The sequence below is a fragment of the Ischnura elegans genome (genome assembly GCF_921293095.1).
Source record: "Ischnura elegans chromosome 13 unlocalized genomic scaffold, ioIscEleg1.1 SUPER_13_unloc_1, whole genome shotgun sequence".
Taxonomy (NCBI): domain Eukaryota; kingdom Metazoa; phylum Arthropoda; class Insecta; order Odonata; family Coenagrionidae; genus Ischnura; species Ischnura elegans.
This window is the reverse complement of record NW_025791657.1, coordinates 5,069,939-5,085,432: the sequence shown is the minus strand read 5'-3', so window position 1 is coordinate 5,085,432 and position 15,494 is coordinate 5,069,939. Positions and strand designations below refer to the sequence as shown.

At 36.3% G+C, this 15,494-nt stretch overlaps 1 protein-coding gene across 1 annotated transcript in view; it reads right to left on the bottom strand.

Moving 5' to 3' along the window:
• Nucleotides 1-15,230, bottom strand: part of LOC124172508 (zinc finger protein 271-like) — a 55,529-nt gene extending 40,299 nt beyond the window's left edge. The window contains exons 1-5 of the mRNA XM_046551947.1: nt 14,864-15,230; nt 14,617-14,754; nt 10,711-10,878; nt 8,438-8,557; nt 345-512 (exon numbers count right to left, since the gene is read on the bottom strand). Of these exons, the coding sequence (XP_046407903.1) occupies nt 345-512; nt 8,438-8,557; nt 10,711-10,878; nt 14,617-14,754; nt 14,864-15,031 (762 nt within the window). The 5' untranslated portion in view covers nt 15,032-15,230. The remainder of the gene's footprint in view (nt 1-344; nt 513-8,437; nt 8,558-10,710; nt 10,879-14,616; nt 14,755-14,863) is intronic.
• Between the last annotated feature and the right edge of the window lie 264 nt (nt 15,231-15,494).

Sequence of the window (15,494 nt, the reverse complement as noted above, 5' to 3'; positions counted from 1 at the left end):
ACACAAAATTCATTTTGAACGTAAAAAATCGATGCGAACAACAAATATTTGCATATATTTTGCACTAATATTTTAGCAGGTTGACCGCAGACTCATCCTAAGAAGGGGCTTGTAATCCCTTCATGGTCTGGGACAGAGGTCGAGGAAAGGGATCGGCGCCCCACTGAGTTGGGTCCAAAAATGGTTAGGGAGGGAACCACTGCCTTCAGTCGGCGCAAAAAAGCTTCCTACAAGGAAGTAAAGATAACTTTCAAGAGGCTTGTATTGAGGAAGTATTTCCCTGAACAAAGGTCCGGTGCGAAAGGGTTAACTAGGGTTTCACTGTGGATGAGAATTTAACTTACCAACATATTAGCTATGGATTGTTGGAAGTCTGGCACAGGAATGTATATTTCAGCCCTTTGGACTGGGCAAGTGAGATGTGAGGTGCCTTGTATCTCATCTTGAATGAAGTCTTTTGTGTCAGCAGATGACCCCAACTCCTCATCAGCTACCTCATCCCCTCGGATACTCTGTGGAGAACATAACCACGATAAACTCATCTCTTTCGATGTCAATGTGTTTGGGGGGGGTTCTTCCACCCTCTCCCCCCCAAATCCAAAATGTAAAAACCTTCACTTGCCTCCTAAAAGGAAAAATTGAAAAAATCATCAAGTTTTATATTTTATCTATAGTCTATCATGATGGCTTGAGTGCCTTCAGCATCCACCACCTTGCCTTGGGAAGAAATTTACGGCTGTGCCTGCATATGAGTCCAAAACCAGCATAATTAAATACAGAGACAGAAAATAGAAATAGATTTATTAGTTCGCCGAAAAAATAATGATTCCCATATATAGCATCGATAAAAATATATACACCGCCCCAAAACATTCGCTTGTTAATATTCACATGTACAGCTTGTGGGTCATATTTATGTGCACTAGATTGTACTATCGTTTGCAAAAGTCTTGCAACAAATCGAGCGGCGCCCCTTTCGCTCCATTGTTGATTTCTGGTCACCATTAAATTTGAATGATCACTATCTGGGTATGAATCTTCATGGTAGCTCGGGAACGACTCACGAACGGGTCATCGTGACACGGGAGGGAGACGTAGGAAATCCTTACGATGCTCAGTTGAGCAAACGAGCGTCGATGTTGTAGCGTCGTCGCGGCGTTTCAGATTATTTTTACACTCGTAATTGACTGGAGTAGAGAATTGAAAATATTTATGCGTTAAAAAAGTGGGTATCTATGAGGACTTGCTTCCAATGGTAAACCACATTAGGCCGGCTGTGGCAACGATTTTGCCATTAGGAACACGGAAAGCAACTCGCTCGTAACACTTTTTGCGGATTCAACGTTATTCAGGAGACTTTATAAGTTGTTGAAATATTTGTTCGATATAGGAGAATTAACGAATGAAAAAATATTAACTGGCAATTTTCCGGAAAGAACACGGCTCTTTCGACTCCATCATCTTTACTTCATTGACATTAAAAAGTTCTTTACATAGGTTGAAGGTGATAAAGATAGCTTGATAAGCTTTCTTCATCATTAATTATAAATTTTTGTTGATTGGATAAATATATTTACACCAATGGAAATGTTTCCTCGGAAATATATGGAATTTGATTGCAAAAAAAATCGCTAGGCCTCATCGTTGCTAGCAGAATGTTTCTTTATTTTTACTGTTTACATATCTAGGAGAGACTTAAATTTTTATGATAGCACTAACATATTTAGAGAACATATCGCATTAATCTTCTATTTTGTTATAATAAATTAATTATTGTTTCAATTTTAATATTTAGGACATTATTATATTTTAAGAACAGCCAACTTAAAGAGTGACTTAATAGTACGACTTTTCCCTATCCATGTATGCCTTGGCCTCCATTGGTAAGGTTTCCTATTACAACGACGGACAGAGATTAAATTGAAAGTCAATTTCCACCAATATTCGCCCTTTTCTAATTCCAGACTATCGATTAGGGAGGTTAAATATATTGTGCAGAATTAGCCGCTCCCTCAGCTCTAAACGATAAATCGGGTGCTCCCGGGCCGTAGGTTTGGTCAGCTGATAAGTCCTGCACCTCATCTTGCCCTACATCTTTATCGCGACTTTTTCAGCCAGGGACGAGGAAGCAATTTACCTGGGGTAAAACTTGCAGGCCGTAAGTGATTCTCACAAACTTCCAAAAAAGTGTAAATAGGGCCAATTTGTAGCTCTATCATATACATATTGATGCCATAATTTGCTTGAAGAAAGTACGCACCAGAAGAATAGTTGATAAATACCTCAATATAAGCCTTTCTTATATTTAAAAATCAGCGCCGGGGTGCGTGCACGAATAAGAATTACCATTACATAGGTTATTCCTAGGATTGTACTCAGTACATCAGCTGGACTCACATTCTGTCCTTTTCCATCAAAATTCCTGTATTAGATACAGCACTGATTATAGAATATTGAGGCCTACAGTTTAAAAGTAAAATTCTTCACTTAATTTATATCTTTTTCTATCGAGGGATTTTTTCTTGAAAATTTTCAAAGAAAATTACCGTCACTGCTCATTTACAAAACGGAAAAAGGTAAAATTATTCTGAAAAACTTTATTGGTACAATTAACTTGGTAGGAAACGGCGACAAGTTGATAACAATTAGGCAGCATACCACATTGACGGACAACATAATCGCTGCAAAATTTACAAAATATCACTTATAATTGCCTTTTTAATCAGCTAAAATTGATCTATTTCAGAAATAACGTACATGGAGCCTTAGATTACTACGATAATTCTCATCCCAAAGGTTAATAATGATGAGCATTTACGGACCTGTAAAGGAAACCTTACAACACTGGGAATCACATTCACCAGTGATTCTGATTGGAGTTCCCTCAAGGGAAACGCAATGATTCGTCCTATCGCACTAACAACGCAGGATTTCTGTCGCAAGATCATTTAAATTAGAAATTGTTATTTAAAAATGCTCGAATTCAACATTTGGTATTTTCTTAACATACATTTAACCCTTTCGCGCCGGACCTTGGTTCAGGGAAATTCTTCCTCAATACGAGTCTCTTCAAAGTTTTCTTTACTCCCTTGTACGAATCGTTTTCGCGTCAACTGAAGGCAGTGGTTCCCTCCCTTACCATTTTTGGACCCAACTCAGAGGGCAAAGATCCCTTTCATCGGACTCTGTCCCAGACCCTAGAAGGATTAAAAGCCCCTTCCTAGTACGAGTTCGCGGTCAACTGGCTAAAATGTTAATGCTAAATATATGAAAATATTTGCTGCTCGCACCGATTTTTTTACCTTCAAAATCAATTTTGTGTTTTTTTTCTGAGCGTGCAGAAATTTTAAACGAAGTTTTAACGTTGATTTAGATGGATTTAATGTATTTACTAGTTGTTCTATAACTCCGTTGAGATTAACGTTTGAATTTTGTTTGAAATTTCCACGTGAACAGCAAAAAAAGACGAATTCTTTTCTAGCATTTAATTTTTAAAGTAAGCAACAATTTTTTTTTGGAAAACACACTGCAAATAACAGTAGTTGACCACGTGGAGAGGATGAGAAAGGGTCGACCTGAGCGGCTGAAGATGGGACTGGGCTCACGCTAGGCGGATCGTGAGGGGCGACCGCGTCCGTGGGTCTATTGTGTCCGCGACGGTCACAATTTTCGACCTGTGCCGCACAGGCGCGGCATTCGTTGGTTAGGGTAAGAACATTCAGGACGCACTGGTGTGGCATTCGTTGTTTATGGAAGAAAATCCTCGCCACACAGGTGAGGCATTCGGCGCGAAAGGGTTAAAAAATAAAAAAAAACTTCAAAACAAAATACGGCTGTGAGGAGGATAAAAAAATTTGATTACTTATTATTTATTTTACTCCTCGCATTACAAGCCTAGAATTCTTCCACTGCGCTACTCAGACTTCAATTGTAAAGGATGGTAATTTTGATAATTTATCGTAATTGTAACACTAAGCTGCTGTCATATGGTTCCCAATTGAAAGATTTTTGAACAAAATAATCACTTTCTCAGTATTATAGTCTTTTATTCGTTTATGTCATTATAGCTTGAATACGGAGGCTTTCGCATACTTTACGTTTCGGCTGGTTAGTATAGGAATATTATGATGTTGTTGCTCGAGTCGACTCGGGCTTTGGTATCATGGTATCGTCCTTATAAGTTATTATTATTTGTTATTGTGTTTCTAACTCAGTATTTGTATTTCTAATGAAGCAAGCGTATACATTCTTTTCAAACAGAAATTCTGTTAGGATTTGCTTACGTCCAACTTACTCGACATGTAAGGTTTTATGAAATGAGCTGCAGTTCCACCGATTTCAATCCTGCCCTAAACATAAAACGTATTGCCAACAAACCCATTTCCTAATACCATATAACCTACTAAATGCAAGTAGAGAAGTTAATTAATGATGCTAAGTAAGTGTACTAATTATCCCCAATTCATCAGAGCATTATTTAAAAGATTGCAGCGTAATATGATAACTTAATCATCAACGATATAGCAGCTTAGAATTATTATACGCATTCAACCTTATTTAGCAGCGCAACATATTATCAAACAATACCTGTTGAAATCCGAAAATCAATAAAAAAAGAGACTTTTAGCAGAAATTAAGCTTTCCTTGTCATACGTTGAATACGTGAAAAGGAATACATCTTTACCGGTTGATGTATGTCGGAGAACTCTGTTGCTATTTACGCAACGATTAAAGCCCATCAGCATCACTAATTTCATATTTTACGTGTTTGCTCAGATATTTATTTGATGAAACACGTGGAATATCAAAGCTGCCTCGTATCTTATGTCGTAGATATTGTATTAAAAACATCAACCAGAGTCGATAGATGAAAACAAAAGTCTACCATGTTCTCAGTGAACGACTCGTGATTTCCTGCTCTCTGAAAAGTGCTAAGATCACTCAAAAAGAGCCAAGCTACAAACTTTTAAAAATCTCTCCGAGGAATTACCTTTGATCTTTCCACCTGCATTTAATGCTACAATGTGTTTGGGGGAACATAATGAACACAAATTTCACTTAAATGGAAGCGATCAAATCCCAAGACTGAAAAGGATGAAAAAATATCTCACCCACCTAATGACCCGTTCTCCATCTATTGAACCATGAAGATTAGTGTTGGTTTACTGAATATACCCGAAAACCATACAGTTTCCGAGCACAATCTTTGTGGAGCAAAAGTGGCACCACTCGATTTGTTGCAAGACTTTTGCAAATGATAGTACAATAATTATAATGCATCACAGTGATCAAAAAAGGAAATAACTCATCTGATCAAAAAATGCAGGATAAGTGTCAAGTAAAAAAAAACTAAATTAAAGTGTAAATAATTATTTTTATAATGCTTAAATGTGTGACTGAGACTTGGGTTTACTTTGAATTGCTTCAAAATATTTTTGCTCTCATTATTATTTTTACTTTGACTTATCTTCCACACGTGCAAAAAGTGTTTTTCTTCCGTGGATTTTATCTGCTAGATGTTTTAAATCATAATCAAAATTCATATTAGTCTTTCAAAATATAGATAAAGGATTCAATTTTGGGCAAATCACTCAAGAGAGTACAGAAGAAACACAAAGCATGCTGTGCTGAGAGATGGATGAGATGTGTTTATTCACTTGACAGGAGTGCGTCATATCGTTAGCTCATTGCAGCAATGCCTGAACTTATTACCAACCTTGATTTCCCATGGTAGACTTTTCAAACTCTTCTGCCTTTTGCGGGTGATAACCATAGTCCCTGTCTTTTTTACTATTACCCCACCATTCTACCAAGGTTACTATGATGATCCGAGGAGTTGTAATTACATGTTTAGGTAAAGCAAAGTTTTTTATTCTGAAGTGAGCCAGGCAATAAATAGCTAAGGAGTATAAATGAGCAATTCATAGCTTTCAAACAATAACGGCAAGTTTTACTCATTCCGTTGCCATTCTAACCTAAAGTGCTGTGGGTATCATACTTCCCTCTACATGAATGTGATTTTTGTATCAATTATAAAATAATTTTCAAAATTCAAAAGAGGATACTGCAGCTCTTAGATAAAATGTCTCCTTACACAGCATGCCACCCTCTACTTCAAAAACTATGTACATTACATCACCCCTCTGTGTCAATGTATACTGCAACTGTTTGTGCAAAAAACTAAATTCATAATAATGACGAATTTCTTCATATAAAATTTTTTTCTATCTTCATTAATTCTGTGTATGTACCATACGTACTCCTTGACATGTCTTAGGTTTGTCCAAACAAATCGCTGGACCAATTAAAATTCCATTATTGCTATTATGATTACATGATCAGAGACTTGGAATATGAGGTCATTTGTGGCCCCATTAGGGCTATAATTGTGTGCATATCCCCTTCCAACATCACTGAACTGATCTGCTTTTACAGAAGGAGACCCACATGTTCCCATGCCATTCCGAGAAAAAAGAGAATTAACACTTCTTTGATACAGGTTTGCACCAATTGGTAATACAATCAAAAAGATCACAACCAATGCAACAAATCTAGGGTGTATGAATAATGAAAAATTCCCTGAAAATCTTTTCTGACCTCAGAGAGGAAAATGGGAAAAATTCATCGACTAACAAAATAGTGCCCATTAAGTTACTCTGCCATATCAATTAGCCGTAGGAAAACCCTCCTTATAAGGAACAACAACCAATCGCACCCAAAACATCAAATATAGGGTGCATGTACAGCTGGAAAATTCCCTGAAAAGCTATTCCGACCTCAGAGAAGAAGACGGGAGAAACTCATCGACTAACATAATATGGGTCATTAGGTTACTCTGCCTTTTCAATTAGCCATTGGAAAACCCTCCAAATAAGGAACAAAAAATTTACCAGCAATAATTTGAGACATCATGGTCTCGTTACATCATTTATCGACAACCAAGAATCTTTCTCTGCAGGAGCAGATGGGGTACAATTATGTTGATTTAATCCATTAACGGTAATCATTATATTTTATTTCAGTAAAAGTTGAATATACCACATGCCGCACCAAAATCAGCTCACGGTAAGAAATTGATGCCTCTCAACAACCACTCTGGTTTGCCAACATCTAATAGCCTTTCCAAAGATGGTGAATGACAAATCCTGAGTCCCCCATAAAATTTACTCCATACAGTCCTCTCCACATCTGCTACAATTAGAATATGCCTTATATAAATTCTTTTTTGGGAGCAATTCATGTTTGGTAGATTTACCTAGAAACTGCATCACCTGATTATGTGGCAATACAGCCAGCCAGAACCAACACAATAGGATTCATCATTCTACATGAAAGGTTTTTATCATTTGGAACGATTTCACTAGAGAATCATGATTCAAATAATTATGGGTGCCCAGCCACACTATGATCGGTGATCTGTTGATCATGACATCACAATAACTCTCCGTGAGGGTACCAAGTGGTACAATAGGTAGCATGAATTTCACTTGTTTTCCTTCTATATTGTTTGAACAATATGGAAGGAAAAGAATTTCAACATATCTCTTCATGGATGCGAGGCTTGAATGTTGAGCATCAGCAGAAAAGTCTAAAGTAGAAGCATTTTAATTATGGTGCAGCCAAAGAATGATGAAGATAAAATGGATCAACCATGTGAGTAACGAGGAAGTGCTAAGAAGAGTGGCAGAAAAGAGAATTCTTCTGAGAACCCTTAGCACAAGAGAGAACTACTTAGTTGACCACATAATGAGCCATAATGGTCTGATAAAAACAGTACTAGAAGGACTGGTGGAAGAATAACAAAGGTTATTAAGATGTAAAAGAGAAGAAATACGTCCCAGTGGAAAGGTTAGCGGACAGGAGAGCTGTCTCAAACATATCTTATGACTTATGATGACGATCCATCCTTCTGCTTTATGGTGATTGGAAGTGAGAATGGTGTTTCTATGCTGACAAAAATGGGAAATGCCATGACATCAGAGCCCTCAATCACTTAGTGATCATAGGTGAGTGATCAGAGCAGCTGTATGCCCACATTCTGTTCAGAACAATGAACCATTTATTTTGAATTATTTCTTCAAGAACAACACATCTCTATGTTAGTAAAAAAAATCTTTTGGGCCAATGAACATAAACTTTTGGGACTTTGATTCCCTTAATCTCCCTTGAAAAAGAAACCAGAATCGGTCAGGAAATATTGGGGCCACCCAAAAAGTTGCAAAGGCAACATAGCCCAAAAGCTTTTCTATAACTTACATGATGACTAACCATGAATTTTCCAATGAAGAATCATGACACATCTCAAGTTTACTTATTCACATATGAAAAAGGAAGGGAAAAGGTACTGCTATTATGGTAATTGATATTGGAATATAACATGGAGGACTGAATATGTGTAGTAGCAAAACTGTGCTTAATAAAGCAAACATGAACTTACCAAGTCGTCAGTTGCCAATGGGTGTAAAGCAACACTTGGAATTCCAGCTGGATCCAGTGTGTTCATCAAAGGATAATTACCTTCACTGAGAGGGTCTTTGTTCTCGTCTTTCACAGTTACCTATAAGATAATGCTTGATATCAATCAATAGGGAAAAAAATGTAAATGCTTATAGACAACAACAAAACCGCCTGAGACCACAGAAGCTGGCCAAAAACATGTTTGTACAAGATTTTAGTGACCAACTACAATGAAATGGCTGACATGACCAGTTTCCCAAGCACACCTTGTTGTGGAATGCTTCTCAATTTGCTAGCCACAGTAGAAGTGGATAAAGTATTCACCTTCCAATCCAAAGGTTGCAGGTTCGATTCCAAACTGGGTGCCCTTCCCCTATCCAGGCCTTGGAATATGAGGGTCCTTCAACATGATCATTTATTGATTGATGGACTTCAAAGTCCTGAAGTCCATCAATCAATAAAGATGAAGCTATCATCATAATTGTATATGAGGTATCACAAACTCACGGTTCTGAGTATAATATCTGCGCAAGTACTTCAATGTGCCCAAAATAAATACTTAAAAACTCTGCCTGTTTTTTACGAATGCTTCTACAATTAACTACAATAATTTTTAAATTTCTTGACTTATCAAATATCTTTGTATCTGAGCCACTTATCATATGGCGCTTCGGTTTTTTAGGAGCTGGATTCACATTAAGTATTCCTTTATAATGGTTATTTAATGTTGAAGGCTCTCATACTTCGTAATTACCTTCGTTGGTGGCTGTATTTTTTCCTAAGGTGATCAAGGCACTCTTCCTTTTGTCGACCTGTTCGATTTCTCGAATTATTTCCAATGTATTCTTTTTATTCAAAGAATTATTGTAAATACTACCCATTGTTTGATAAGCAGATGCTCCAAGGAAATGTACAATATCAGAAAAATCGTGACCGGGGGAATTAGATCAGTAAACAGGGAATTTATTAAATTGATTTTCAGCCAGGAAATGGGAAATTTAATCTTACATGTTCGAACTATGAGAGAAAAGGTCCTCGTTTTGAATAATTTACTACCATTTCATAAAAATATAAACAATATACTGGCCGTTTATTTTTGTAATATACTTTGCCATCATCACATTATACAAAATATTTATAATAGTAATGACATCATCTGAAGAATGAAAAATCACTTACCAAAAAAGCCTCGATAGTAATGCTGGAAAAGGATAATTCTGGTAAAAATTTGCTGTGAAGCTACCGACTCTAGTTATCAGATGACCTGATTCCTCTCTGCATTCACAACCATTTTATTCACAATGAAATTTACTGCCGAACTTCTCTGTGTTGTGAAGTTGAGCCAACGATGGACTAAATGAGACTATATCCCTTCAAATGTTTCCCTTGCGCAAGAAAGGTTTGGAAATATTTTTCAACCATTCTAACTTGAAAATGTAAAAAAACACGGCTTAAATAACTTCCAGATGCAGGAAACATAATAAACTTTCGAAACAAAGCTTGAAAAAAAGACAAAAGGAAGGTTACGGAACCTTCGCATTTGTCACATTGTCAGGATCCTCCGGTACCCCCTGCCACCCCCTAGGATCTTTTCGCCCCCAAAGACTACAGAAACGCCCCCTACGGGGTGGTAGCACCCACTTTGGGAACCACTGGTGTATAGTAAATCTCTTAGTATCCATTAAGAACTTAACAACATTACTATAGCATACCAGAGAAAAATACAAATGCAGAAAGGGTATTTTCTCTGATTTCATCTCAGTGGACTGCTTAGGGGAACAAATTTAACATTGCCTCAGCAAAAATATTTAAATAGTGCTGTTAAGAATACAAAAAGTTTTTCAAAAGGTTAGATCCACAAACAATAAAAAACAATATCATACTACTAATTAATTTTAATCGTTCAACATTATGAATTTGAGGTTACTTTTCCATTTCCTGCTTTCTCGCCATTTATACATTTTTTACCCTTCCGCACCAGACATAAGGTGGAGCAAATGGGCGTTTTCATTCATAGAATACATTTCTCTCACAAGATTAGAAGTGATATATAGCTAAGATTGACTTGTATAAAAAAATATTAGTGGTTAAGCTTTTTGTCTTGTATCGTACAACTGGTGGGCACATAAGTTGACGTCTCGTAGAAATGCATAGTTAAACTGGGCAATAGTTATTTCATCATGCAACCTAGTAAATATCTACAAATTAAGATCATTTAACTCAGGCTTCAATATGGATGAGAATATAACTTACCGACGTATTAGCTCTGGATTGTTGGGAGTCTGGCACAGGAATGTATATTTCAGTTGTTTGGAGTGAGCAATTAAGATGTGAGTAGCCTTGTATATCGTCTTCAACACAGTCTTTTGTCTCAGCAGGAGTCCCCAACTCCTCATCATCTGCCTCCTCTCCTTGGATACTCTGTGGAAAGAGTAACAGTGATGAACAACTCACCTCCTTCAGTGTCAACAAGTGAAGCATATTCCCAATCTTGATGAAACAGGATTTTTAATGTGATATCTAAGCTACTGCATAAAAATTGAGAGTTGTCCGTTCATCAATAACTCAAGAATAATTAGCTGCTGAAACAAAATTAGGCAGGTAGATCTTTGGTGTACTGATTAGAGTCACATAGTGGCCGTTTTAGGGTCATTCCATTTCAAATCAACTTAGAAAAGTACAATTTCCAACCTGACCCCTTTCGATTTTCATGAAACTGCGTGTGTTCATTACACATGACAAGAGAATGAAAACTAACAAATTACAGAATTTTATCACAAGTATCATAAGAGTAATGGCCACTTGAAGTTCTAATAATGATCGAACAGTGAACAAGGTAATTTTGGAAAGGTCTTAAAACAAGTTTTCCAATGTTATGCAATTTTGTCATATTACAGAAATTCTCATAGTTAAAGTCGGTGACCTTGACCTTTCACCTGGAATATCTCAAACCATGTCACCTCCAAAATTTATGAAAAAATTTATTTATTCTTCATGATACTCTTTAGAAGATGGTAAATATTCAAGTTGGGATGACTATGGTATCTGGAGATATAAATTGATGAGTACAGCAACACATTGCATTATTTCACTGCAGGAGGAACCCCATTGCAGGAGGGGTTCAGATACAGAAGGTACCTAAGGCTGAAAAAAAAGTAAAGCCACCAAAGCAACTTAAGCATGAAAAATTTCTAACCCTAACTTTCAAACGTCGTAAATAAGATACCAAATGCTGGCAGCTCTTCGAGGTTCCAAGAACCATAGAGTGACAATGCCTTGATGGTCCATGACTTCACTGTCATTGCCACGATGAAAGAGAAAGGGAACGATGAGGCAGAAAAGCAGATGATAACGAACCACAGAGGAAAGCTTTCGTCGTCCCCACAGAGAACACACAATCACTAAGAAAGCACAAATTCGGAGCGTGAGTGGAGGAATACCTTCCATGAGCACCCACCAGGGACCGTCCCTCAAGGAAGCATCCTGGCATCAGCTGGTAAAAATATTCGAAAAAAAATACGAGCACACAAAAATAGGCAATTAAGAGGCACAGAAGGAAAGCAGGCGGATATGTCTCACAGATATACTCACTAAAAGTGCATATATGGATGCTTAAGATATAAAAATTGTTGATGAAACCTTCGGATGCCTATGTGTGTCACGTACGCTTGAGCCATGGCATTCAGAGGATGCATTGCACATTTGCTTTGCTTTAAAAAATCTGAAAAAATTCATGAAAATATACTTTTATGTCAAAAAACTATATATCTTAACTATATATAAACTATTCAACTCTTCATATCGATATTTCAGCTTCAGATGTGGAAAAAGCAGAGGGAGGTGATGGTGAATTTGAGGATGGATGGAACAGCTGTGAAAAAGGGGATCTAATAATAGTGAATCGTGTTGAAAGTGCTGTTGTGTCACTTATTATTGTTTTCGTAGCAGCTGATTTTAATAGGCTCACTGAAATTTTTGATAGATCCTGAACTGAGCTGATATACTGAATCTTAATTGTGTGAATCACTTACTTGACTATAAAGAAACAATTTTTATTGAATTCCGAACGGCATATATTGCATTAATGTTGTTCATGGATATTCTATTAAACGTTTGTGGTGAATCATATTTGTTTGGAAACTTTATTCATGCTCGGAGAAATCCTTTTTTTCAGGCAAGTAATTCAAGTCGACTGCCCATGTTATAATTTAGTAGATTGTACGTTCTAATTGTAGAAGGTAGCGAATAGTGGGGAAAATAATTTCGACTCTTTGCATGTATTGGTAGATACTGTCCAATTGAGGAAATGAACGCCTGATCACAATATATGACATTATTATGGTAATATATTGCTTTCATTGAAAGCTATAACCATTATTTGGCGTAGTGTGTTAACAAAAGCTTAAAATTTTTCAAGAATGGACCTGATAGCCTACATTGAGGATGTTTTCATCGCATGTCAAGCGTTGAAATAAAATTATGAATTGTAAATATGAATGCAATATGGAAAATTTGGGCTATTCATTGTAATTCTTTGCATTAATTGTTACTGTTTACGTACTGTCGATGAAGCAAGCTTGTACTCCACATATTAAGCTTGAATTTTTATTTCCACCCAATTTACTTAACTAGTTAAATATTCATTTCTTATGCTACGGTTATTTAATTAAAATAAAGTAAATATCATTTTATTTTTGGCTATTATTCTATTTTTCAATAATTGATTAGGTTACTTTAACCTCAGAAAAACAATTCAACATTGCAATGTGCATGTTTTCTGGGTTTGCAATACTGAATAGCTCGACCTCGAAGACCATGTAGTATTCAAAAATCAGCAAACAACATCAATAATTCCATTGTGTACTAAAAAAATATATTTCTGTCAGCGTACTCCAAACTCATTTAACAAAACAGCATTACATGCCAAATATCACACAATTACTACACAAAATGTTATTCAACAAAATATAAATAGTTTCAAGAAAGTTGACCACAAAATAATCATAAGAATCAAAATATATTCAATACACTTTATTGAAACAGATGTGTTTCAATATGTTTACAGACACTCGAGACTATGGCTGACAACATACAAAAAAACTACTTTATAGATCTCTCACGTTTCACTGTTTTGTAGCAAATGATCAGGAATTTGTTTGTTCACTTTAATATGCTCCAGTTACCCAATCGAATTCTTATAAAGAGACTGTGGCATGGCATAGTGAGTAATTTTATTTTTTGAGTTGATCAATGGTGATTTCGAACGCCCCATTTTCCTGGATACGCTAATGTGCGGATCCATAATTTTTTCTGGGGGGAATAAGGGTAGGCAGACCTCTTACTTGAGATACAAAACAAGATACAATAACTACAGTGCAAAATGTTCTATTTAATGTCATATGAAAGTTATTAATATGATAAATTCAATCGTGTCAGGCGAAACATGATGGAACTCCTTCATGATGAAACAAAAAGGAAGACAATGGCAGGTTCCACAATTTAATGATTACTGCGACCGGTTTCAATACATACAGGCCTGATGATGATATCATGTATTGAAACCGGTCGCAGTAATAATTAAATTGTGGAACCTGCCATTGTCGTCCTTTTTGTTTCATTATTAATATGAAATTAAATGTTTGAGGCTCCGTAATACACAAATCGATATTAACCTAATGGAAACAGCGTTAAACTTTATAAATTTTTCAAGCATCTGGGAAAGCATGCGTCACCGTGACCCTTCCTCCTAATTCCACCAATGGACACGATTGTTTGGAAAACACGGAATTTTTCATCAAAACTCCTTCAGTCGTCGAAACTGAAAACTCGTCTTGCGATGCACGAGGGCCATTCATGCCCCCTAATATTGTTGATTAACAAAGGGTATCCTCAATTAACTTTTGAACGTTAATCCATGCGCCTTTTTCAATAATACTGGGTTAAATGACCAAAGGTGCTCATACAATATATTTCTCCACTTGTTTCACCAAACAATTTATCTAAATTTATCATATTGAGTTAATCGTTACAACTTCATGCTATCAATATTCAGTCCACAAATAATTATTTTTCTATATTTCACATTGTCGTCGACACAAACCAAAGACTGTCACTTTAAACTCCGAAACTTATAAATAAGAAAAAACTATATGTACTCACCCTGCAGTAGTTTCTCGGCGAAATATTTCTCAGAACTGTGTTAGATTCTAAACAAATCTTTTTGAAAACACTAAATTCCGTGAGTTTCTCCAAACAAGGTGGACACAAGGTAGTGGGCAGTCCATCTCCAACAGCAACCTGAGATAGCAACAAACGACATATATGTCAGCGAAATTATTTTCAAAAACCCAAAATGAAGTAAGTCCCATTGTAAAGGGAAATCGATAAGATGTAATGTGCCTCTTACTTGTAAACCGATTAAGTCATGTAGGGCATCCTTCACAGTTATTTCACACGATACATTCGAAGTGAATATGTTGTAAAAATAATAATTGTTCTTCCTACAAAGCCTACAAAGGTTGCCCTCTGATTTCTTTTCTGACGAATCCGTCAAAATACCGGTGGTACGACTCATCTTTTCCCTTGAATATCTAATTCGATCTTCCAATCAGTTCAATCGTCAAATATATCATCCACACAGCACTGACAAAGATATCAAAATCCAACACGAAAACTAAATTCACTTCGAAGACGTTCGAAAATACAAATACTTTAGAATGTACAACGAAAGGACCAACAATCAATAAATGCCAACAATCAATAAATCACCTCAAAATTTCATGCTCATTGACACGATTTTATCATCCAGGTACGCAACGTAACTTGTTAATATGAGACAATGGAAGCAAAACTTGGTGTAGAATCGTGGATTTCTAGTTTTCATTTCCTCCGCCTAGAGCGTAACTATGGAACAGGCCAACCGTCCGCGTTTGAAGACTTATTTGTTTCTATTTCATAAAATATATGAAAATCTAATTTGAATATCATAAATTCTCCTTTGATTGATGGTAGGGTAATAGTTATTTGTTAATTTATTT